At 41.2% G+C, this 25,247-nt stretch overlaps 2 protein-coding genes across 3 annotated transcripts; one reads left to right on the top strand and one right to left on the bottom strand.

Moving 5' to 3' along the window:
* Positions 1-1,299: 1,299 nt before the first annotated feature.
* On the top strand, positions 1,300-14,828 carry LOC139339434 (dual specificity protein phosphatase CDC14AB-like). Of its 2 annotated transcripts, none has more exons than XM_070975050.1 (14): positions 1,300-1,824; positions 3,846-3,936; positions 8,340-8,415; positions 8,611-8,703; positions 8,797-8,876; positions 9,401-9,467; positions 9,982-10,044; positions 10,603-10,690; positions 10,927-11,157; positions 11,296-11,434; positions 12,393-12,621; positions 12,868-12,959; positions 13,871-13,911; positions 14,147-14,828. In XM_070975050.1, the coding sequence occupies exons 1-14, from the start codon at positions 1,779-1,781 to the stop codon at positions 14,293-14,295; spliced, it is 1,485 nt and encodes a 494-aa protein (XP_070831151.1). In that variant the 5' UTR covers positions 1,300-1,778; the 3' UTR covers positions 14,296-14,828. The 2 variants fall into 2 exon arrangements, with proteins under 2 accessions (XP_070831151.1, XP_070831150.1); XM_070975049.1 differs by having other exon boundaries at positions 13,771-13,911; positions 14,147-14,298.
* Positions 14,829-16,436: 1,608 nt separating this feature from the next.
* dnai4 (dynein axonemal intermediate chain 4) lies at positions 16,437-24,922 on the bottom strand. Its single transcript, XM_070974655.1, has 17 exons — positions 24,850-24,922; positions 24,576-24,744; positions 24,312-24,475; positions 23,832-23,938; positions 23,408-23,564; positions 22,684-22,823; positions 21,627-21,791; positions 21,177-21,362; positions 20,779-20,933; positions 19,932-20,018; positions 19,618-19,769; positions 19,374-19,534; positions 18,967-19,091; positions 18,689-18,787; positions 18,092-18,318; positions 17,803-17,956; positions 16,437-16,985 (listed from the first exon to the last, which is right to left on the bottom strand). Exons 1-17 carry the CDS (start codon positions 24,906-24,908, stop codon positions 16,935-16,937), a joined length of 2,358 nt encoding a protein of 785 aa, XP_070830756.1. The 5' UTR covers positions 24,909-24,922; the 3' UTR covers positions 16,437-16,934.
* Positions 24,923-25,247: the final 325 nt, after the last annotated feature.

Below are 25,247 nucleotides of genomic sequence, written 5' to 3'. Positions count from 1 at the left end.
TCTAACTTTCACGTGTTAGCATGCTAACATTTACTAAGTAGCTCTTAACACAAAATAAAGCTGGGGAGGATGGGAATGCTTTGCAGGTTTTTGATAAACCAAAGTATTGGACAAATCAAAAATTTGAACTGATGATGATGCTAGATGAATTCTAAGCTCACCAGAGTGATTCGAATTCATCTTCTGAGGAGCAGGAAGAATGCAAATCCATCCTGTAAATGCTGACATATTTCACAGAATAAGCTTAAATTTTAACCTGATGTATCACTCCAGAAAAAGTCAGGGGATCACAGAATGAATTGAATGAATCCTCTCTGCAGCATGAATGCCTGCACCAAATGTCATCTATCTAATAACTGACCAACATCTAATAGTGGACCAACAGACTAGCAGCTACTGACATGGATAAAAAAGAAACTCCAGAGTACAAACATTGTGTCTGGCACACACTGAGTTGTCTGCAGTGATGAAAACTATCAGATTAATCTTTTTAACACACTGTTGGACATTAGTGTGTAATGACTACCTGCAGCCTACTGACCATTGAGATCCATGTCAGTACACAGGAGCTATTTCAGAGTAATCTACAGGGAAATTCTGGGGATTAGTGATTCTACAAACAAGTGACTTTTGCTTAATAACCAACCAAACACCTTCTGAATAATCTCAAACACTTGTACGACTGTGTGATGTAAGTGCAGATTTAGTTGGCTTCATGTGAAACTCACAGCTCAGCCAGGCAATCGCGGAGCTTAGACCAGGCTTTGGCTCCGCACCCTCGGGTGACAGGAGCAAACTACATTCCTCAGGCTAGTCAACCTGCAACGTAAGCCATTATAAATAAGTCACTGTGATGTGACCTTAATTATGCACTGTATGGCAGGTTTACTATAGTAAAGCTCTAATTACAATACAGGAGAAGTGAAGCCCTGCTCACTATGGTGAAACAATAACTGGACATAAAACAACACCATTTCAGTTAGTTATACAGTCACACTTGAGTCATGCAAATATACCTACACATGAGGAAATAGCAGATTTTTATAGGATCATTAAAAAGTATGGTGTAAAATGACTTTACAGGAAATGAAGGATTACAGGAATATAATACAGGTACTGTTTCATCCATCAGGCCATCATCCATCAATCCCTCTCTAACAGGCTTTAGCAGCGTGTCTACCAGTGTGTGTGTGTGTGTGTGTGTGTGTGTGTGTGTGTGTGTGTGTGTGTGTGCGCGCGCGCGCGCGCGCGCGCGCCGCTGACCGAGCATGTGCAGAGCAGCAGAGAGATTAGCGCTCTCTGGCTCTGGACAGCTTGGTGCGTGTGTCCAGCTCTGTGAGTGTGCTGGAATATTCCGGGAATGGTTTTAATTTAGACATGGACGGACTGCATCGTTTGTGAAAAACTACTCATTTCAAACAGTCAGCAGGCTTCTGGGGAGAGGAGATGATCGAGAGGCGTTTTCTTTGACTTTGGAGACTTTTTACGCGTGTGGATCGCCTCATCTGTTGGTCCAGCAGCTCAACAGTTTGTCTGTAGAGGAGTTAGCGGGACTGTTCAGAGTTTGACGTTTTTAACTTCAAGTAATGACGAAGCTGAACTGTGTCATGATATTTGATGCCAAACTGGAGGTTTTCTGGGCGCATCTCAAGTGGCCTCTTAACAGATAAGCCAGAAAAAGACCTTTTCAGTTTCACTTAGCCTGGAGCAGAGGACTGTGTCTATTTTAAAGTCATCCAAAGCGAGATCATTACAGGAATCGCGTCTCAGTGAGTCAAATGGCAGAGGAATATGAACTGTCTGGTGCGTCAGAATTTATTAAAGGTAAGTTACACATGAAGTCACAATGAAATGATCAACTGTAAAGCTCGTTATAGACAATTAGCTGATATACGGACATTAATGCCGGGAGGGAAACATGCTGTGTATTTGGGTTTCTTTAAATAAATTAGCTGTGAATATTGAGACTTTTGGATAATATATGATTTTAAAATAGGAACAACACGTTGTGACTATGGTACAAACTCTGAGCAGCTGATTGACAATAGACTCAGTGAGTGTCTGTGGGAATATCATAGGAATTTAACGTTGATACCTTAAGAGAAAAATACCACTGAGGTTACAATAACCACACTGTTGAGAACTATATTATAGATTCCTGTAGGAATAGTACTGAAATACCTCTTTGCCTTGTTAATTCTGTAAAGTTAGTAATTGTTATGTGGCGCGTCAGCAGACGAAACAGCAGTAGTGACTGTGACACACAGCTCATGGAGGCAACTCACATTCTGTCAGAGCCTTCACTCCTGGCTGCAGCAGTTTGCATAAAAACACAGTAACAACTCAGTCAATACAGAACACACTGACATAAAACATGTTTTAGATTTAGATTTAGTGACTTATGGTTTCCAGTGACACATATTCTCCAACGTCCGTTGTGAAGACTATCTATAATTCAGTTTTGGAAAGCTTTTAAGTGTTCATCAGCATGTGATATTTGCAGTGGCAGCTGTCTGTGGATCCAGGGGAACACTCACAGGAACTGCTAATAGCTACTTTAACATTTAAAGGCGTCCCTTTGCCAAAATAGGGCACAGCTAACTCACTGATAATGGACGCGTCGATTTTTCTTTTGGGCAATAACAAGAAAAGCTGTTGGGCTGCCAGGGTGTGACTGCTGAGGGTTTCTAACGCCCATATGTGACCCCCAACTCCATACACACATGCAGCAAAAACTTTATTTTTTCACCTGTTATCTGCAGAGGTTTGCATTTTCCCAGGTATTTTCATGATGTGTTTGCTGTCTGTCCAGGCTGAGAACAACCAACCTTCAAATCCAGTCTTTCTGCAAACTGTGCTCAGCCTCTCAGAAACAGAACTACAAACATGACTCCACGATTCTCTTCCTCACTGTAGGAGCTGTCACTATGTCCATGTACTTCATAGGTGCCGAGAGTATGGAGTGCCGAGGTCACATATGGCCTTATTTGTTGTCTTGCTTTGAAAGAGACCATCATGTCAGCTGTAAATGTTAGTTGTTGATAATGCATTGTGGTTCAGATACTAATCTGCCCTTTTCCAAAAGGTAAGTGTTGAAGCAAAGACAGTAAGTGTCAACATCAGACAGAGAGAATTTTTTCAGAACCTGGCGAACCTGAACTGTTCCTTTAATAACTGTGGATTAAAAATAAGGCATAAAAAATGACTTATTAAACAACTATAAAGCCATTAGTGTAACCTGTCCTTCATGAAGGGTAGTCTGCCTTCAACGTGGTACCCAAAGGGGCTGCTTTTCTGTAAACTTATGTAAGTCATTCAGTAGTAAAGGGTTCTGTAGCGCTAGGATTAATTCAGCAGGTTAAGTAACAGTCAGTGTGGTTTAAGGTGAGGGGCTTCAGCAACATGCTCTCACGGCTCCTCAGCTAAACAGAGAAGCTGGAATAACAAGGTTTCTGCATTAAACACGGTGTGATCTCTACCAGAGATCCTGGAGGATGTCCCAGCTGTCAAAATGACAAATAGTTGACTTTCACTCTAATTTCAAATTTGGAAATGTTTGGCCCGTGAGTGCCATTAGAAGGTTCCCTGGTCAGTACTGTGTCTGTTTCTTTATATAACCCATTGCTTATTGACCAGCTTGGATTGCTTGATGTTCTACTGTGTGTCCCTGACATGGAAGCACCTGAACTCACACCTATCAATAATGCAGTGTTATCTGTCTGCTTGGTCTCCTGTGTGTGTGTGTGTGTGTGTGTGTGTGTGTGTGTGTGTGTGTGTGTGTGTGTGTGTGTGTGTGTGTGTGTGTGTGTGTGTGTGTGTGTGTGTGTGCATGCTGAACTCCATAGACCGGCTGTACTTTGCCACTCTCCGTGTCAAACCAAAGAATACAGCCAACACTCACTACTTCAGCACGGACGAGGACTTCATATATGAGAGGTAAGCCTCTGTGATAAGCAGCTGGGTCACATCAGCATCACGCAGTCAGCTCCACAGGTTATGGTACCACAGAGTCCTCCACACACAACACAAGGCAGTGTGACCATACTTCAAGACAGGGCCTCAAGATCAGATCGTAAAGCAGCGTCCACCTTAAGGCTAAAGCATACTCACAAACTTTCAATAAATCAACACAAACCAGCTGACAGACATAACTGTTTATTATAACTTCTCCTATGAAGAACTTTCATAGTCTGGAGGCTCATTTTTGCTGTATAGGCTGGTAACAGGGTCTCAAATATAATGCTACACAACAGGGACCCAGTAGAAGTAGCCCATGAAGAATATACAACCACAATTTAGTTCTGTACATTTACAGAGTTGTTACAGAGATTGAAAGTTTTGTAGCACAGGCCAAAAAGTTGTAGCATGAGTATAAACATCTGGTACCATCTCTAAAAACAACAAGTACAGCTGTGGTAAATAGATTCTTTTGGCAGGACATAACACCTCTTGCTTTATATTGCATCCATGTGTCATGCTTCAAATGTTTGTTCCTTGTGAGCTCATTGGGGTTTAGCTTTGGTTGATAGCTTGAAAACACTGCTTCATGTTCTCATTTGGCTCAACTCCCTCACAGGTGGATACAGTCAATGATGCATTCAGACTGTGAGGTGCATCTCTGCCACCACCATACTGCAGCAGGTTCTGACCTGGACTGACAGCAGGAAGTGTCCGATTTTTGTGCTGCTTTTGGATGTTCTAACAAAAGAAATTTTAAAACCAAGAAACAGGAAATAAAATTTCACAGGTGCCAAGTTATTAAAAAAGATTTTCCTATTACAGATATGTTGAATTTATATAGTACGTAAGTTATCCTTATGACCATTGCAAACCATGTTGTTGCAATAGTCCAATCTGGCACTGATGATGAACTTACTCCTCGACGATGATTCATGTCCTCAGTCTCATTAGTGTCCTGGACATAGTACTTAACAGTCTGTCCATTGGTAATTAGGTTCACAGTCACCAGACCTCAACCTAAATAAACACATATAGAGGTATTTTGAGCGACAGCTGGACAGCACTGTCTGAATGACACAGTGACATCATCTGCTGTTTGTCAGTCCTGACACATTCGAGTACAGTCGGCCCAGGAAGTAGTTTCGTCAAGGCTAATCCCATTCTTCTCATCCTGTCCTCTGTCCTTTAATGTCCACCTTCCTTTATGGTGTGGCCCAAATACAGCATTTAAAATTTTTTATCTTTGTAAGAAAACAGAATAAAAATGTGTTTGTGTGAGAAATAAGCCGCGCCCTCTGAATGAAGCAATACAATTACCCTATATGGTACAGTAGTACTTTAGTAGTAGTACTCACTAGTAAATTAATTTACCTGTCATGTCAAAACACAGTAATGAGTAAATATATTGTTAAATTTTAATCAACCTGTGAGTGAACCCCACTCATTCCCATATATGTTCAGTCAGTGGTTATCATCCCACAGTAAGATATAGGTCAAGATGAGATCAGTGGCCGTGCCCTGGACATGAAAGGGATTTAGGACAAACACTGGACAACACCATTCAGACAGGATCATTCCAAGCGACTGTGTGTACCAGCCTGATATTTTCACATCAATGAACACAGTGGGTAGTATTTGACATTCTAATATTTCATTGCATTGATTAGTTCAGCAGACTTGGCGGTCAGATCCAATACAGACATGAGTTTTCAGTCAAACATTGATATTTTAGAAGGGGACCATAGGTAGAGTATGGAGTACACCCATGTGAAAATACATGGTTTGTATTGCATGAAAGCTCGTTGTTTCTGCTCGTCAAGTGTGTGTACTTAGAGTGTGCTTTACTAAGGCAGCAGCTCTTCATGCATTCATTGACTGAGAAGCAAACAGTGAATGAAGGTGAGCTGAAAGCAGCTCTGTGCTGGGATTAATCTAAAATCCATGAACTCTGACAAAGAATAAAAATAAGATGGCTTTTGCAAATTTCCTGAAGGACCAACAAAAAAAGTGTGAGAAGTCAGTGGTACTTCATGGAGTCAAATGCAGAAAGACAAAGGGTTGTTGAATGTAAGGTTCAAGTGTTGGCAGAAGCATAGCAGCAGTGAGCTCTGTGACATTACCATGGTGGGGTGCCAGATATCTTTAAATCAGCTTACTAAAGTGCAGCCACAGAGCTGGACTGTGGCTGCCAGCAAAAGTCTCACAATCAGTCTATTTTCAGTGTGGCTCTCCACAGGATGGCCGTCCTTATTGTGAAGTGTCTGTCTGTGCATGGATCCATGTGTTTCTCTACCAGACTGACCAGTGCTTCAAAACAACACGTCAAAGACCTTGTCCATGTTGCCACCGTTTGTCCTTGGATATGTTGTTGAAGATATTGTGCAGTCCCTTTATAATATCAGCCACAGATGAAAAAAAAACTCTACATATTGTTATACATTCACAATCTTATAATGTGATAAAAATCATGACAGCAGACAGAATTTTAATACAAAAGGAAGAGCAATATGATTTTGAGATGTTTGCTGTGTACACTGAGCTGATCTTTGCAATATTGCCTTGACGTTTGTTCATAACAATTTCCAATCAGTGAGGGAACGTATGAATCAGGATGAATATCAGCATGTTTCCGTGGGTCAAAGAAGCCTGGCTTCTTTGTTTTGGAGTGGTTCCAGCTGGGATAGAGATCTGGCTCAGGCAGGGATGGAAGTATAGTGATCCAAATGAGATGAGATGAGATCAAACGTGGATTATTTTCACCAAGCAACAGAAAAGTTTTTGTTGTTTTTTTTTTTGTTGTTTTTTTTGAAACATGAAGAAGAAATGCAGGGCTGTTCAACACTCACAAAACGTCTTCTCATTGTGCCAAACCAGCATCCGCTGACAAACATTGAATTATTTGCTGGCTCATTTTGCAACCAGGTGGACAAACAAATCCCCGAGAGGACAACCCTGAAAAACCATCCTCTCCTAACAGCATGTAGATCTGGGTGTCTCATTATTCATATTCTGAATATTCAAATCAAACCCCTTGTGACATTAAATGTTTATTAATATTATTATCTATCTGTCAGGCGTCCCACTGACCAGAAGGGTTTCCTTCCAGTCTTTTTACTCTTCAGGTGTCCTGTGGGTCAGCTGATGACTGAAATGATGATGTACAATGGTTGAAATCATATAGTGTGCTAGCACTCTTGTATTTCTTGAATGACAGCAAGGTTGCCAGCACGGTGAGAACAGTTTGCCTGTAGCAAAAGGACATTCAGGCTCTTAATATGTTCAGGAGGTCAGTGCAGTCTCATCTCAGCGCGTCAAACACGGCGACCGTCTTAACGATCTTAGCTGCAGATTATCAGAATACACCAGGACGTGTGTTCCACTGGCCTGCAGCACTCGAAGGAGAACCGGTCTACCTGTGATGCAGGCCAGTTTTATCCTCCAAGTTATGACAGGATACCTTCATGAAATTCAGTGAATCAAAAAGCTGTGAATAAACGATTACCCCATCATGCTGTATCTGTTCATGCAGTTTTCTTTATCAGGCCATAAATCCTCCAGCTAATTTAGGTCTTTGACGCATAAGTCCTTGATCGTTTCTTGTGTCATTTTGTTCCACATTGTGCTCCACCATGTTTCCACACTTTGACCCTGTCAACCTATCAGCTTTGACCAATGAATGTCGACTGATGTTGGTGCAGACTGATGAGGCTCTGTTCACCGAATGTACAAGAGATTTTAAAGTGATGATCGTAAGACTACTGTGAAAATGAAGCCTCAGTAAAATCTCTTCAAAGTTTCCAACAAAGTGAGCTATGTGGTTAATAACTTACTGTTCAAATGACAGTTTCTTTTTTAATGTCAAATTATAGGCTATATATTCTTACTCTATTGGGCCCATTTGTACGGTTTGGTTCTTTTTCAGTGCGAAAACATTTAATTTGTTGTATATTTTATCATGTATAAGTACAGGTTATCAATATGATGATTAATTAATTACACAAACGTGCATGTCCTCTGCTAAAATCAACATTATATCAACAATCATTATATGTGTAACAAAGCAAACCATTTGCATGTTCATGCACTGTACTGTGTTCACCCTGAACCATCACGGTTTGTGCTGCAGGACATGTTGCTCCAACAACAGTTACTTAATGTCTTACATTTGGTAAGACTGTGCTGAAAATACAACATATGATGGTCTATATGAGGGCAGTAATAGCTTGTAGTTTTATTACAGTTTTATTCAGACACACTCATACCTCAGAAACCACATCTGAGAAGCTTTTATTTCACACACGTGTTTATATGTCAAACTGAATAAATAGTTGTGGTGATGCACAGTAGATGACGCGCTCCTCTGTTTCTCTGTGATGCAGTTTCTATGCAGACTTCGGGCCCCTCAACCTGGCCATGTTGTACAGATACTGCTGCAAACTCAACAAGAAGCTGAAGGTAAGAGACAGCTCTGTGTGTTACATGCAGTGCAGCACTCATTACATCCCTTTCATCAAGGGTGAAGGTGTTTCTTAGGCTGCCCTGTGGTGTCAATTCATACTCACTGTGTGGTCATTGAACAGTTAAATCACTGGTGCTGCTGTGTTGTTAATACTCATTATTATTAGATGTTGACTCTTTTTGTCACTACAGTCTTTCACCATGTCCAGAAAGAAACTGGTCCACTACACCAGCTATGACCAGAAGAAGAGAGCCAATGATGCTGTGCTCATCGGTGCCTATGCTGTAAGTACATCTTTATCTATTCTTCTCTTCATCCCTCTGTCTGTGTTCATCTGTCCGTTATTAATAACACATTATAACCTCTCTACCCTAAAGGTAATCTATTTGAAAAGAAGCCCAGAAGAAGCCTACAGGACTCTGATCTCAGGAAACAACACAGCCTACCTGCCGTTCAGGTACACCTAGACACACACCTTGGCTAGTGTTTCCGGTGATCTTTCTGCAGCATTACAAAGGATCCACTGATACGGTGTCTGAATTTTTTGCTGACTCATATTGCAAAGAAACTCCCTATAGTACAAATTAAGCAATCTCAGCATCCTGCACTAGCAGCAGTACCATCAGAAACGTAGCTCTGTTTACTTTAAATTCTCATTCATATTCAAATCAAGTCCACCCTGACCAGTCAGTCTAATTATCTGAGTTCCAAAGTGCCCTGTTTTACTCAAGTGACCCCTTCGATATCAGTGTATAGAACTGAGTGGAATAAAAGGAGTCGTGTGTAAGTGTAAAGGGGCACTTCAGTGATTTAGTGTTGCATTTGCATGAAGTTGGTGGACTTGAGAGAGACAGATTCAAACATAGATGGTTAAAATAGCTTGACTTCATTGGTCAAATGTCACTACGGGATTCTCCATTGTCCATAATGCAACCAATCACTTCTTTTCATTTGACGCTGCCTCCTTGTTTGTGTCCACAGGGATGCAGCAATGGGAGAGTGCTCCTTCAACCTCACTGTCCTCGACTGCTTACAGGGGATACGCAAGGTAAGCAAGGAGCCCGACCGAGCTAAACTACAGATTGATGGATTACTTAAGTTTATACGTTAAGTCACAGTTTACCCCTCATACGCAGTCTCTGTGGAAGAGATTAGCAGAGGGTCAGGCAGCTCAAGTTTATCCAGTCCTCATCCAAAGAGTCAAACCTAACCCACATTGTTACATCATGTTAAACTGACGTAAGGTATTTTCAAGGGTGTATTGTAGGGGAAAACAACAGCTGCCCTGAAAACAAATTATTTCTGTTCAGGCTGCAGGTCAGAGGGCAACTGCTTTTTTGTTTACCGCTATGTTCTTAATCCTCCACTCTTATGAAAGTTTAAGAAGATGAAAACAACAACAGAGGTCATTAGGAGAGAAATTACATCACAGTATCAGGCTTTATTTTTCAAAAACGCTGCCATGACTCAACTTTAAAACCCTCTCTCTCTCTCTCTCTCTCTCTCTCTCTCTCTCTCTCTCTCTCTCTCTCTCTCTCTCTCTCTCTCTCTCTCTCCTCCAGGCATTGCAGCATGGCTTCTTTGACTTTGAAAATTTCCATGTTGAGGAATATGAACATTATGAGGTGAGGGCACACACAGTCCCACTTGCATGACAGCTAAAAGACTAAAGATGGTTTTAAAATAGCAAAAGGGAACAGATGTCTGAGGAAGACGAGGCGTGAGTAGAGACAGTGATGGTGCAGCTCAGGGCAGAAGAAACGGCCACAGCCGATCTGCTTCGGGACTGCTCAGACATACTTACACATTCACTTATACTTACATGAATACACAGAAGTAAAAGTACTCCTTTCAGTCAATATTGCTCTATTATTGGATCATTACTGATCTATTATAGTCATATAAGTGACTATGCCTCTGATTGATTGTAACGACTTCATACTGATAGGAGCTTTATAACAGTGCTTCATATTTCATAAAGTGATCATATGTTTTACATGTAAAATCTTGATATGAAAAGTAGCTTTGGCTGAGGTCAACCACAGCTGGCAAGTAAATGTAGTGGAGTAAAACACAGTAGATGTGAAATACAGCATAAATAGATATTTTAAATGTTGCGCATAGCTTGGGTTCCTCAGTCAGACACTGTGTGTCATCTGCCTCTTGTCTCTCTGCGTCTTTAGCGAGTTGAAAACGGGGATATGAACTGGATCATTCCAGGCAAAGTTCTGGCATTCAGCAGCCCTCATCCTCGCAGTAAGATAGAGAACGGTGAGTCCCACTCCATCTGAAAGCTTTCCTCTGAACCGTTGTGTCGTCCATGACTTCCCACATGGACGGAAACACAATGGCTGCTGAAAGGTCTCCAGAAAAATAAAGTCACGTGTAACTGAACTCATTTGAAGTCAGCATGAGAATGTCATGGGAAGGTTTATTCTGATCAAAGATGCACATTTTAACATGACTACAATGACTCAGTGCTAAAATATAAATGATTTTGTGTCCAGGTTATCCCCTCCACGCACCAGAGGCGTATTTTCCATACTTTTGCCAAAATGGTGTCACAGCCGTGGTTCGTTTAAACAGGAAGTTGTATGACAGCAGAAGGTTTGAGGATGCAGGATTTGAGCACCATGACCTCTTCTTCCTGGATGGGACCACGCCCTCTGACCTTATCATCAGGCGCTTCCTGCACGTGTGTGAAAGCACTGGAGGAGCTGTGGCTGTGCACTGTAAAGGTGGGCATGGATTGAGTCAAAGCAGCTGCATCTGGCAGGAAATCAGAGAACGTATAGAGAACAGTGTGCAGCAAGTCCAGGTGTCAAACATTTTCTTCCTTTGTTTAAAACCTTCTCTTCTCCAACATTTCCTCCAAGCTGGCCTGGGCCGTACAGGCACTCTGATTGGCTGCTACCTGATGAAGCACTTTCGCTTCACTGCAGCTGAGGCCATCGCTTGGATCAGAATTTGCCGGCCGGGATCCATCATCGGTCCTCAGCAGAACTTCCTAGAGGAGTGAGTCTGAGTCTGAGCTGTGGCTCCATGATATTAACACATTTGATGAGGTGGCTTTGAGATCATTGTAGAAGACTCTGGACTAGTCATATTTGAGCTGGCATTCATTTTGGTCCAGAGTGAAATTACAATTACTGGATGGAAATCCAAATGACTTGAATGACTTTTCTCATTGAAATTTACACTATTAGAATATACATTGACAGTGAAGAGCAAACTTGAGGATTTGTTAATAATAGCAGAAATCTAGAACAACACCATCCATCCCATTCTTAAACTTCTAAATGTTGATGCACAAGTGTTTTTTTTTTTAATGGAAAACCTCAACAACTACTGGATGTATTGTCGAAAGATTTAGCAATCACGTTCATAATCCCCAGAGGATGACGTGTGATCACTTTGATCTCCTGAGTTTTTTGGTTTATGACCAAATACCTACAAAACTGATGACATTCCCATTTGCCTCAGCTGTACTTTGGGTTTAGTGGTAATTAGCATATTGTATGTTACCATGCTAGCATGCTAACCTAGGATGGTGAACATGGTAAACGTTATACCTGCTGATCATCAGCATGTTAGCTGTGAGCTCGTGAGCATGCTGCCGTTAGCATTTAGCTCACAACTCCACTGTACCAAAGTACAGCCTCACAGAGCTGCTGGCACGGCTGCAGACTCTTCAGCTTGTGAAGTGCTAAGTCTAGTTTATCTGATAACAAGTGAGAAAGTGTGCAGGGAAACATTTCCTTTCATCAAGTCATTTGTCTTGGTGCTGCTGAACTAATGCAAGAGACAACTCTGCATCTCATTTTTGTCATCCATTATTGTACACAGAAAAGACTTTCTACCTGCACCTGACTGAAGAATTTCACAGGCTGAATCTAAGGTGTGGTCTGTCCCTCTGTGTGTGTGTGTGTGTGTGTGTGTGTGTGTGTGTGTGTGTGTGTGTGTGTGTGTGTAGGAAACAGCACAGTTTGTGGGTGCAGGGTGACGTCCATCGCTCCAAGCAGAAACTGGTTCAGCAGAGACTGAGCCGACAGCAGCAGCTGCAGCAGCAGCAGAGTCAACAGCAGCGGCTTCACAGCCCTGACTCTGAGGGAGGGAGACAGGAAACCATGTCCCGCCTTCTCTCCAGCATGGACGACCTGTCAATCAACACCACCCTTTACAAATCATACAGCCTGGATGAGGTGAGGGGCTTTCTGCCACATTTATTGTTTGTTTTTTAATAGAAAATGAGGATTGCAACTACAAACAGACACTTGATTTATATTTACAGCTTGATCCCAACAATGATCATATTTTCTTAAAGTTCAATTTGAAAACTTTTTTCTTTCCATACCGATAATACTCTCTGTCTGTCTGTCTGTCTGTCTGTCTGTCTGTCTGTCTGTCTGTCTGTCTGTCTGTCTTTGTCTGTGTATGAATGTGTGTAGAGTAACTACAAGGACGGCAGTCTAACTCAGGGAGACAAACTGAGAGCTCTGAAGGGAAAGCGACCACCTCGATCAGTCTCCTCCTTCTCAAGGTACAGCTTGGTTTTAACGTTAGGGTTATGGTTGGGGTGAGGCAATTTAGTCGTTATGGTTACGGTTCTAGAAAACCGCTTCCTCACAGAGTCAGGTGAGAAGATCAATACCACTCTCGTGTCTGTCGGTTAAATATGAGGCTGAATTGAGAGCTTAACTTAGCTCACACACTTGAAACATGTTTTATCTGGCTTGTGTGTACAGATTAAACAAATGAGATATAAAATAATAAAGAATTTTAAGGTGAGGATTGGACAAAGCAAGGTTTCACTTTGCTTCCTGTCTTTGAACATTACTCTGCGCTCCATCAGCAAAAAAAGACTGAACATTGCTCTTCGCATGTTTGATGAACAGTCACTGCCAGCGCATTGTGTTTCCTGTGGTGTCTTCACAATAAAAGCCATCCCATTAAAGTGTCATGTTCTGTTTACATTAGTAATAACATATACTCTTGCTTGATAAGATCTCATCTGAGGGCAGTGTGGACGTGGACAGACTTCCTACATTGACGTCCGTCCTGTTAGTTTGGAATTATACTTTTATCATTCTTATGGATGCATGTACTTTAGTGTGTGGGTGTGCTGGACTTTAAGGATTATATCTTTAACTTTTCCAATAATTTGTTAATTCATATACACAGTTTATTTGTGTTTTGTATGTGTGCAGCAGTCAATATGTACTGACATGACTTTTTACATTACGCTATCACAATTGTTAGTTGGATTATATTTCATATTTCATATTTCATTTTAGAAAATATCAGACATGCAAATGTTAAAATCAGTCAATTTCTTTGTGTTTCTCATTCAGGTTAAATATGTCCAAGGCCTCACACTGCTCCATTCTCCCACCCCCGAAGTCCCCTAAAGTCCCCCTCTCCTTCTCCTCATCGTCCTCCTCTTCAAAGAAGCTGGTGCGGAGCTCCTCCTCCTCCGCCACACAGATCAAGAGGTGAGTGTCCATCTTCAGTTGGATCCAGACTATGTATGGCTAACAGATCACTCAGGTGAAACAGGTAACTGACGATGTGACTCTGTGACTACACCATCATGTAGAAATGAATAGCATTTCTTATCATCATCCAGAAGAAATGTATATAGAGAGAGCCTCATCTGCATGAATCACTGAAATTAGAAATATATATCCTCTCTCCCTCTCTGTGTACTGTGTGTCTCTCTCTCCTCAGTCCCTTCAGCATCAGTCTGTTCAGCACCAGGCCTGCTGTCATTCACTGACCTCACACTTTGGACGTTTCCATTGTGCTCACAAGTCGAGTCGACTGATAATGAAGTCAGAAACTGGACTATCAGCATGTTCTGGCTGTCTGGGCCTTAACTTTCTTTAATCAACTTTGGCAAAAGTTGATTATCATAACTATTCCTGTGACAAAGAAACGGCACTTTTGAGGCAAAGATTCACGGATTCAAGAGCTTTGTAGAGTCAACTCCAAGTTGTGTTTGAATGTATTTAAGGGCTACACCATCTTTTTGAAAGTCACAAAACTGGCATCAAAACTCATCTCTGTCTCTCCAGCTGAAAGCAAATGATGTGTTAGAAGATAAAACACAACAACATGTAGAAAAACAATTTCACATACAGATAATTAACAATGAACAAAGTATAACTAGTAAACAGGCTTATTGATGATAAAAATACACATTACCTGCCTTCAAAGTCCTAGTTCACTAAAAGTTCTGCAGTATTATCAGCAAAATGTCCTTTAAGTCCTCAAAAGTACATGGCCCCACTTACAGTGTTATATACAGTATTATGGGGTTATTAGTGCTGATGCTTGCTTGTTTTTAATCATCTTTAAGTGTTGGGACTTTTAATCTGCAAAAACATCAACCACAGATTTTCTGTCAATGAGTGAATCTTTGAAAAACGGATGTGGAAGAAAGAATACTGTCAAGTTCTTCTGAGTTTGTATTCACTCTTCTTTGCCATCGGGAAAATAATGTATAATTTAAAATAAAATAATTATTTCAGAGGGAGTTCATTGGCAGGCAAATGCAGACTTGGGATAATGCTGCTGTAATCTGATCTGACCAATTAACATACTGTACACTTATATTACAGAGACACAGAGATGATGTTGGTCAGTCTGGTGGTCACAGGTTGGTTCAGATGACATTCAGATGAAGCCTGAGTAACTGAGTTTACATCACATCACAGGAAGCAGCATGAAGAATGACTTGGATTAGAGTGTAAACCTACACTTATTTGAACTATTTCTGGGTAAAAGCGGTGGTTTACCTCATGATGAGCAGTGACAGGAAGTCTGGATGAATGCTGTACGTTCCTGGACACAACACTCAACTCAAGGCTTTGCCATGTGGGTCTGGATACAAATTGTAAGGACATAAAATCAAGTCGTGAGTACAGATCAGAAGGAGGAGGTTGCCAGGTTTTGGTTTTCCACCTGTATCCCCCTTTTAATGTAACGTCATATTCAAACAGTGTGTGAATAACATCAGTGGAGGAGTGGAAACAAAGCCATATGACTCTCAGCTGCAACTCCACTTTATTATTAGAACTTTAATATGCTATATGGTATCAATTAAACAAATCTTAGTTAAATTAGCAAATGTTTTTAGCAAATCAAATGTATCATACATGAGGCATGGAAACTGTCAAACACAGGGGTTTCAAGGAGAAGGAGAAGAATTTGGGGGACATTTTTATGTGCCAACGATAATTTTGGCAGCCAGAAATGTCATTTATCCGAGTCATTCATAAAGGGAAATTCTTCTGTGTGTGTATGTGTGTGTAGCTGTGTTAAAGCATTTTTCTCTTTTCTGTGCAATGTACTGAGAATATTTGTTTTACATTGTTGTTCGATGCAACACGAACTCTAATTTTACTATGCAAATGCTGTCGTGATTTAAAACTGCTGTTACTGTTATGAAATGTGCTTACCTGGTCATGGATTGACCATCAAACTCTGGATGATTCCAAAAGAAGAAAAATACTCATTTGAGATAGATCATTTGATAAGATAGCTGCCTTTAGTGTTGCTGCAGAGATTTTTAATATGAAGAATCAATATTGTGAAAATGATTCAGGTTACCTTTGATTATGGATGTACTGTATATCCGTGAAGGTGGGCCTTTGTTTCATTACACATCCCAAAGAAACAACATGATTACATCTAAGGTTTAGTCAAAAAAAGTAGACAGTATGTTATTCACCTCACATTAACATTTTTTCCAATCGGTTATCAAATACATTTAGGAAAAAACATAATAAACGTTGGATGGAACCCTTCATGCAGCCAGTTTTGTCTCCGTCGGTGTTGTCCTGGTAACTGGTAACACTTCATCGTAGCAGCAAATGCTGAGCATATAGAAAATGATGTCAAATGTAATTTGGTCATTTGATATTGGTATGTTACATGTCAAATTGTTGTTGTTTTACCAATAAAAGTTTTCACCTTTAATCCACATTCCATGCAAACATCACATTCATCTTTTTTTCAAGATTATTTTCCTGACTTTATTGAGAGAGGGGAGGGTGACAGTATGGACGCCTTCAACTACACAGATAAAAAAGGAATAGAATCTAGAATATAAGAAAGAGGAACCAGGAACCAGACTAAGAAATATAACTGAAGAGTTAAATATGCAAATCATTTCATGATACACATTCTTTGATAATAAAAAAGGAGTATTCAGTATGTCCCATATGTATGGATTGTGTCCACATGATTTCTCAAATGCAGTGTCTTTAAAGGAAGAGCAGAAAGTGACCCCTGAGGTTGAAAAGCCCCTTTAAAGCTTGAACAGGCTTTTGGTTTTTCCCTCTTGACAAACACAGCTACCACTAATCTGATGCTTTCAACAGCAAAAAACAATGTACAGTAATGACTTATGTGACTTAAATATACATCTGGACACATACTGTATACTTTTTCTTTTCACTGATCCATCTTTTGCACACAGAAACCCACATAGTTTGAGTCTGAGACATCTGTGTTATATCTTTCTGGAAGCTGCAGAGTGGATGATGGCTTCTAGAACATCCACCTGAAAGAAAAGATGCAGAGACACACTTTGAGTAGTTTGTCGTGTGCACTGGGTGTCATGTATCTGTTAGCGATTGACTGAAGAAAGAAGCTTCCAAACTGCATCAAAAGCCTCTCAGTTAATGCACATTAATGCAGACAGCAGTATGGTATTATGTTATTGAAAGCCACATGGATCACATGGGGTCAGGAACAGCTCATTAACTGTCACACAGACATTGCCCTGACTGAACACTGGCGAGTGTTATTTGGATTGACTAGGAGTTATTTCTTTGCCTCCATGTGTCTCTGAGCGTGAGTGTTTTGCACTAGGGTACATTTCAGTGTTCATCTCTAGGAAGAATACACAGACATACCAATAATATACAGCACGGCAAATTTCAATATAGGCCTACCGTATCCCAGATATTAATATATCCTACAATACCCTGAGTTTATTGTCTGTTGCATTGTTTTCAAGACAATTCCATGTGTACAGTTAGGGCTACGTCTACAGTAAGTTGCCGAACAAAAAGTTTCCCTTATAATTGTCAGACACTGTAAATAATTACGGAAAGTTCCCAACTGTACCCTCCAAGCATAAAATGACATTGCAGGCTGTGCATCTGCAAAATTAGAGTGTGGCAATTTGAGTGAGCACTTGCCAACAAGCAATGCTCTTTGTGCTTAAAACATGGTCTGAGTCTCTGGACACACAAGTGAACATGATTATCTGATGACACATGGGGGGCTTCTGAGTCCAGCATCACTTGCATTTGCTTCACCTGTCCATGCCAGCAGCAGGCTGTGCGTAAAGGCCACCTGTCCCTCCTTTTTACCTGGCTGCTCTCTCCCACACTGAGGTTCTTCAGCTGGTAGACAGTCACTTGTCCATCACTGTCTCCTACCAGGACACAGTCTGCCTGTGTGGCAAACAGCACGGACTTCATCTTCACATCGGGGGCAGCGGGCTGCACAATGATTGGGTCCAAGCTGAAGGGGAGAAGAGTATACAGTGGACATGCAGGATTACTCATGGATCAGGTTTCACATGAGAGAGACAAACAGGGCGAAACTGAGTGAGACAGAGAACAATCACAGACAGATCCTCCCTGCAGTCTGACTCACGTGCTGGACTTCAGGTCCCAGATCTCCAGCTGTGCCTCGTTGATTGCTCCGAATACTGTGGCCCACTTTGGGGACCACTTGATGCCACAGACGGCTCTCTGGGTGGAGGTGAAGCCTAAGACGGGGTAGAGGTGGTCCTGTTTCCACAGCTGAATGGTCCAGTCAGAGGAGCAGCTCAGGAACACATCAGGACAGAGTGGACACCATGTGACTGAGTTCACAGGACCCTGAAGAGCAAGAATGCTATTGAAGTTCTCTGTGATTACTCAGAGCGTAGGCACGCTCAAATAATGGCAACAAGCGGTCATAGAATTAGATTTTAGTATCTAATTGTTACATGTATCAGCCTAACTCTAGTCAACAGAAATGTGCATTATGACCCCCTCCCCATAACTTATGGGCCATAAGTAAGGTACCTGTAAAGCAAAATTAATATAAAACATAGCAGAATCACCTGCATTAAAATGTCAGTGCATTTTTACAGAAAACAACTGAGGGTCAGGAAGTAGTGCATTGTGGGAGAGAGTATTAGGCCTTGTGGTCTTTTATGCTCCACTTCCTTTAAATGAGCCTTCTCTGAAGGAGATGGTGACTTACAAAGTGTTTCCTGTAAGTATCCAGAAACTGCTGACTGTTGGAACAGGAGCACTTGTGGATAAGACCCTCCCCCGTGCCAACCAGGTAGACACTAGAATCCTGAAAGAAGGAAACACAGGAGAGAGGTGTGATGCACAGTCCAAGACCAGGAAACAACTTTAAAAGTATAAATTTGACCGGAATTGTCTATGTCAGCACTAATTAGCTGCAGTTTGAGGCCAGGAACTAGGCTCAGTTAACCAGTCTACCAATCCATTAAATGTCTGTTACCAACTTACTGTTGGATGGAAGTCAAAACACAGTCCAGGAGTCAGCGCTGACAGAACGCTCTCAGTCCTCTTTTCTGTCTTGTTCCCTCCAGCCTTCTTCTTTGTATTCTGAATCTTCTTGAGCTTCATCAGGTCTATGGCAAGAGACGTACAACTGATTTGAAAAGTAATCTAACAACAACAATACAATATTTATTTGTTTGAATTATTCGTTACAAAAAAGGAAGCAATTAAATGTGAACACATTCTTGTAGCATTAGAAGTATGTGTGCTTTTGATTTTGTCCCTTTTCAGTTCCAAAATGACGTAAATAAATTAATTAAGTATTAATTAATTAATTAATTAATAAAGGTATTTCTCCGTCAACGGGCTGGGAGGATAATGGTAAACCCCTCATCTGTCGCTGAGTACAGTACCTATGCAGTCGAGGCCATTGTTGCAGACAAACCACTTGCTGATTCTGCCATCTGCAGCCACCGAAAAGAGAGCTTCTACCTTCTCCTCTCCTGTTAAGCTCAACTCCTGTTGTATCCACCTGAGCTGCCACACTGGACCCAAATGTTTGTTGGGACATTCACTGCACAGAGACACATATAAATGAGTCAAGAACTTATTAGTAATTATTTTTAGTGTGTAATGTAAGAGCTGTGCGGTTCTCACCTGCTGCTGATGACACATGACTTGTCTTGACTCTGCACATTGTAGATAGCAATACCGCCATCTTGCATCCCCACAGCCAGCTGACTGGGGTTGTTGAATGAGAAATCCAGGGAGGTGACAGCACTGTCACAGTGGATGACACGCTCAGGCCACTGCAGAGAGGACACATGACAACACCTGGAATGGACAGCAGCTGGCACTCCCACATGAACTAAATCCTCACTCAACATCCTGCATGGTGCTGATGAGACATCGAGCACTGGAGGACAATGTCTGCAAGTTTGGGCTAAATAAAAGTTGAAACAAAGTCATACCATGGGATTTTTGACAGACCAGCAGCACACCAGACCTGGTTTCTGATCACTGGAGTCAAGCTCATCATAGCCCACAGCCAGTAGGTCCTAGCAGAGAAAGCAGAGCACAAGCAGATTTGTCTTAGTGAAGTGGCACACATTTGATTTGTTAGGCAGAATCCACTGTGTTATAATGGATTGATTTTTATATATTATTTGATTATAATTCTTTAAGCAGAAAAGACTTGCAGTTGTAGAACCAAGTAAACATTTGCTGGTATTGTAAGTAAAGGAAGACCAGCTCCTTCAATTTTGCTTGTTACCATTACATGGCAGACAGTTGAGATGATGTCCATGTTAAAATAGCATTGACTTGCTATCCCACTTATCTCTAGTAATATCTAGCAATGCAGACATTTTTCATGTGATATCCACATCTGAAACATATATCAGCACCCCAATACAAAGGAGGTGAAAGAAATGTTGTTTGTGCTGTGAAAAGCATTGAAAATGATATCTAAAATGCTCAGCAGATGTATATCTTCCCAAGCAATGTTCAGAGTACTTCCAGAAATAACTCTTAAATTGCCATATTTCTTTAATCAAAACTAAAATGTTATGTTATCAGCTCCCAGCAACCACTACTAGGACTGTGAAAAAGGAAAGGTTTTTGTGATTTGGTTGAACAATCCAAAGAATATTCCAGATTGACAAACAGTAATCATCTGCAATGGCATTCTGCAGACATGATCAATGCTTGTATTCTGATATTCCATGTTGCTAATAATTAGTAGTATTAGTGTAGTTGCTAATTACAGAATAGCATAAAGAACAAAATGGCTGTGAAAGGTATGTGTGACTGTGTTACCGGGTTCCTCTTGTTCCAGGTCATGCTGCTGACGCTGCGTCCTCGGCTGAGCTCGCAGCTGAAAGCCCAGAGACGCTCCACAGTTGGAGTTCGATGCCCGTCTGTATCCTCCTCCATCTGCTCCACTGTCCCAGACTTCACCAGACTGTCTGGGTCTGACACAACCATTACATTTATACTCACTTCTTTTCACTCAAATGGTCACATTTTGTCCATTAGCATCCATTAACACTTTATCTGACTTCACCCATTGGTGGGAGGCAATACGTGTACGTATGAGCTGTAAATGACACTCCAGATAACAAATAATTATACTTGATTCACCTGCATCATCACTATTGTGTCAGTGCTTCTGAAGAGAAAAAAGTACAGTACATGTGATCATGAGCTAAGTTTACCTTCCAGTACGGGCAGCTGTCTGTAAGCAGCCAGCTTGGGTTGAAGGGTGTTCCCCAGTATGCTTCTCTCCATCACTCGTAATGAGTCTTGGAATTTCTCTGACAGTAAGATCAGCTGCAGGTCAGACTCAGCGTTCAAACTGTTCCCAAACACTTCCACTTCCTTCAGTGAGCTAGCAGCACTAGCTGAAGAGAAATACAAGAAAATTATTCATGCAAACTATTGCAAAAACTATTCTAAATTCAGAGTAAAAAATACCAACTGGAAGAATTCCCTTCACTTCAGTTCTGAGTCTCAGCCTTTTCTCTCCACAGTATCTGAGAGGTTATGTTCATTTACATTCATTGTTGAATTATCTACCACAAAAAAAATGGCTATTTGGAGTAGAATTAAATCCTACAAAAGCCAGACTGGAGCAGAGCATCTCCTCCAGTGTACCACATTATTACCTGTACTGGCTGTGCTGCCTAATGACACACTCCTCTCTGCACCTCTGCTGGTGTCCATGACAGCCTCTGGATAGTTAGCCATCTCTGCTTCATGGCTATACACTGTTTCATCCTGTTCAGGGCTGATCAAACTGTCGTACATGTCCCAGGTGGTAACAGTCGTGGCTACGGACATGGAAACATTTGGAAAGATGACAGAAAAGAAGACACTTTAAAAAGCCAAAAACCGATTTTAAACAATCTTTTAAATGTTACACAGTTGACGTTTATTTCTGCTGGTCTTCTTCTGCACTGCTTTTGCAGGCACAATTTTAAACTTCTTTGCGCATTACTACCACAAACTGCAGCCAACTTTCCATAGCACATACAGTGGTCAGAAACTCAGCATAAAGTACACCAATTATGTCTATTTGTATGACAACTAAGAGGCTCAAGGGGTATTCTAAAAAGGGATTGATAAGACTCCTTCAGCAGTTAGAAATCTAAAGATGTTACCATCAAGATGCATTAATCAATATTATTTTGTAACAACAATGTATCAACTGACACTAGCAGCTTTCGGCCTCTTCTATCTCACTGTTTGCTTTCTTTCACATAATCTACCACCTTGATCGGCCTTGTTTCAGCAATAGCAGGCCATTGTTTTTAGCGAAAAAGGTCTGATAAACCCACTCAGCACTGTAGACTACCTGCCCAGTATCGAGAAGCAGACACGGTTAGACACTAGCTGGTGAACATACTCAAACATTTAGCATCTTAAGAGGCAGATTTTATTCTCAGGAGGTGGTGAAGCCCTAAACAGCCCAACGGGAGACTATATTGGATGTCATCAGGTGACCAGAAACATGACTCCAAATGAATTCTAACCTTGCTCTGTGTCTGTTGGGTATTTAAATCAGCAACTGTTGTGGGCTTCTTGTTAGTCATAACAACTTCACAGTGTCATAATATGTCAGTATTGTGTTCAGCTTGTTCCACTGCCCTCAAATGGCAATAAGGAAAAACAACTAATGCATCTTTAAAATTGTAAGCTCCAAGGGAAAACAATGAGCCTAACCTTTGTCCACCATGAACACAGAGTCACTCTGGACCTGTTTATTTTTAGCTGCTCCATTCGACGTCTGCATTGATCGATCCACATACTTATCATTGCCCATTGTGTTCCTGCACACCTCAGCATACTGATTGTTTCTCTCTCTGTGAAAACAAGATAAAGATGACGTCAGCTTATTAAAGCTAAAATATTTTCCATCCATTCATTGTCTATACCCAACTATCCCTTTTTGGGGTTGCGGGGGGCTGGAGCCTATCCCAGCTGTCAACGCGCGAGAGGCAGGGTACAATCTGAACCGGTCGCAGGGCAACAAACAGAGACAGACAACCATTCACGCTCACACTCACCCAAGGACAATTTTTAGAGTCACCAATTAACCTAATGAGCATATTTTTGGTCTGTGGGAGGAAGCCGGAGTACCCAGAGAGAACCCACGCATGCACGGGAAGAACATGCAAACTTCACACAGAAAGGCCCGACCCAGGGATCGAACTGGCGACCTTCTTGCTCTGAGGCACGCGCACTACCTGCTGCTCCACCATGCCATCCAAACATTTTCCAATTATTGATAAATAGACATTCGCTTCTAGTCTACAGTTACATACTGCATACTGTGTACTGTGTACTGTGTACACTTATGTAGTACTACTCAAAGTTGGCTTGATACACATTTCAGATTTTGTCACATTGATGAAAAACTCAGAGGAAAGCAGAGGAATTCACTCACGTGATATCTTCTGCATCATCAGCATCCACTGACACAAAGGTACTGGGTATGTCCAGGAGTGAAATGCTGTCTGTCTCAGAGATGTAGACATCTATGATCTCTTTCAACATATCTTCTGTCATGCATTCTTTCACAGTGTGTCTTTTCCCCTGCAAATCTGGCAGGGAACAAAACGCACGAAACTCATCAAATGACCACAAAGGATCTGCTGCAGAGAACTGTGACATTTAATCATCATAAAATGTTGAAGATGTAACTGTGCTTTGCCACATTTAATTTAAATGAATTCAAAAAACTTATTGTTATGAACCAACCTAAAGATGGAAGAAATATAATCCTAAATTATGAATAGAATAATGGAAATGAAGAATGAAAATAGCAATTATGTTACATTTTTTAATGAAAAAATAAAATCAGAATGAACCTGGAAAGTTGATGGGCAGGTCTCTTTTGGAAAACGTATCCTCAATCTCCTCATTCATTGATTCCATGGTAGACTGGCTGGATATTCTGCTGCTTCCTAATACTGACCTGCAAAACAATGTCAGACTACACTTTGTACATTTGTACTCACCATGTCAAACACTGTCATTATATACGACTATACAATACATGTCTTTAAAATGATTATTTTCTTATCCAAAATAACCTCTCTTATCAATAAATCATTTGACTATGTATAGATGACATTGATTCAGTGCTAATGTGTATTCAACAAAGTGGCCGCTTGTTAACAAGCAAATCATCTGTATCTATCATATATTTCACAGACTTGCTGGTGGTTTTCCCAAATTCCTGTATGTTAATGCTTTCTCATGTGGGATCCACATCCTCATGTCATCTCATGTGAGCTCCAGCTGTTTGACCATCAGCTCAGCTGGTGCAAAAGAATGAGCCCTGGCACCTGGTGAAAGGCATAGTGAAGCTCCCGGTGGCTGATGTCTGGTCTGAGGCTGATCCAGCTGAAATTTCATCCAGAAACAGCCTGCTGACTTTGACCTGCACAGCTGCTGGATCTTCCTGGTACAACGGCTGAGGAGTGACGTCATTGTCGTCTTCATCAAGCACCTGCAAACAGGAACAATTAGCCACCTAGTTCAAACATTACTGCCACCACATTAGCCTTCGGCTGCTACAGACACGTAGCTCGACAAATACTTTAAGTTACCCGCACAGCCTGTCGCGGGGTTTGAATGACGCTCTTCTCCAGAACTTTGCTGCCTCCTCCCAGACTGAAACTTTTTCTGCTCGGGGAACCGACGACGCTGTTTGTGTATCTAGTACTTTGGTTGACTCCATGTATGCCTGATACTGAAATGCTTATTGTTCGAGAAGAGCTAGGAGGCAGCAGAATGACAAATTAGGAGAACAGTTAGCATGGCTCCAGATTGGTTGTTAATATTGACCATGTTGACAAAATGACATGAAAAATGTCAACTTACGGCCTCAGCACCAGAGTACGTTTCTTCTGTCTGTCTTCTTTAACCACTGAGGTCGACATTATTGTAGTGTAGTCGTAGCGCCTCCAAGTTGCCATGGCAACGTGACGCCATGCGCCCCCACGGACAGTCCACAATAATGCGCCCCCACAAAGAAAATAAATAAATACTAAGTAAAAACATTTCGGATACCTTACTTGTTACAGTTCAGAAAGAAAGGGAAGAATAACTTGTTAACAACAGTAACTAGCACTTGCTGTGGCAATGTGGCAGAGTGTGATAAAACTTTATGGCATATCTTTTTACTCAAAAGATTGTCTTTATTTAACCTTATCTAAGGTCACATTTTATGATTATGGCTCCAGGTGTTGATCACAACAAATCTCATCATTTTAGTTCAA

The sequence above is a fragment of the Chaetodon trifascialis genome, chromosome 11 (genome assembly GCF_039877785.1).
Source record: "Chaetodon trifascialis isolate fChaTrf1 chromosome 11, fChaTrf1.hap1, whole genome shotgun sequence".
Lineage (NCBI taxonomy): Eukaryota > Metazoa > Chordata > Actinopteri > Chaetodontiformes > Chaetodontidae > Chaetodon > Chaetodon trifascialis.
The sequence above is the reverse complement of the archived record's forward strand: the minus strand, read 5'-3'. Positions and strand labels throughout refer to the sequence as shown.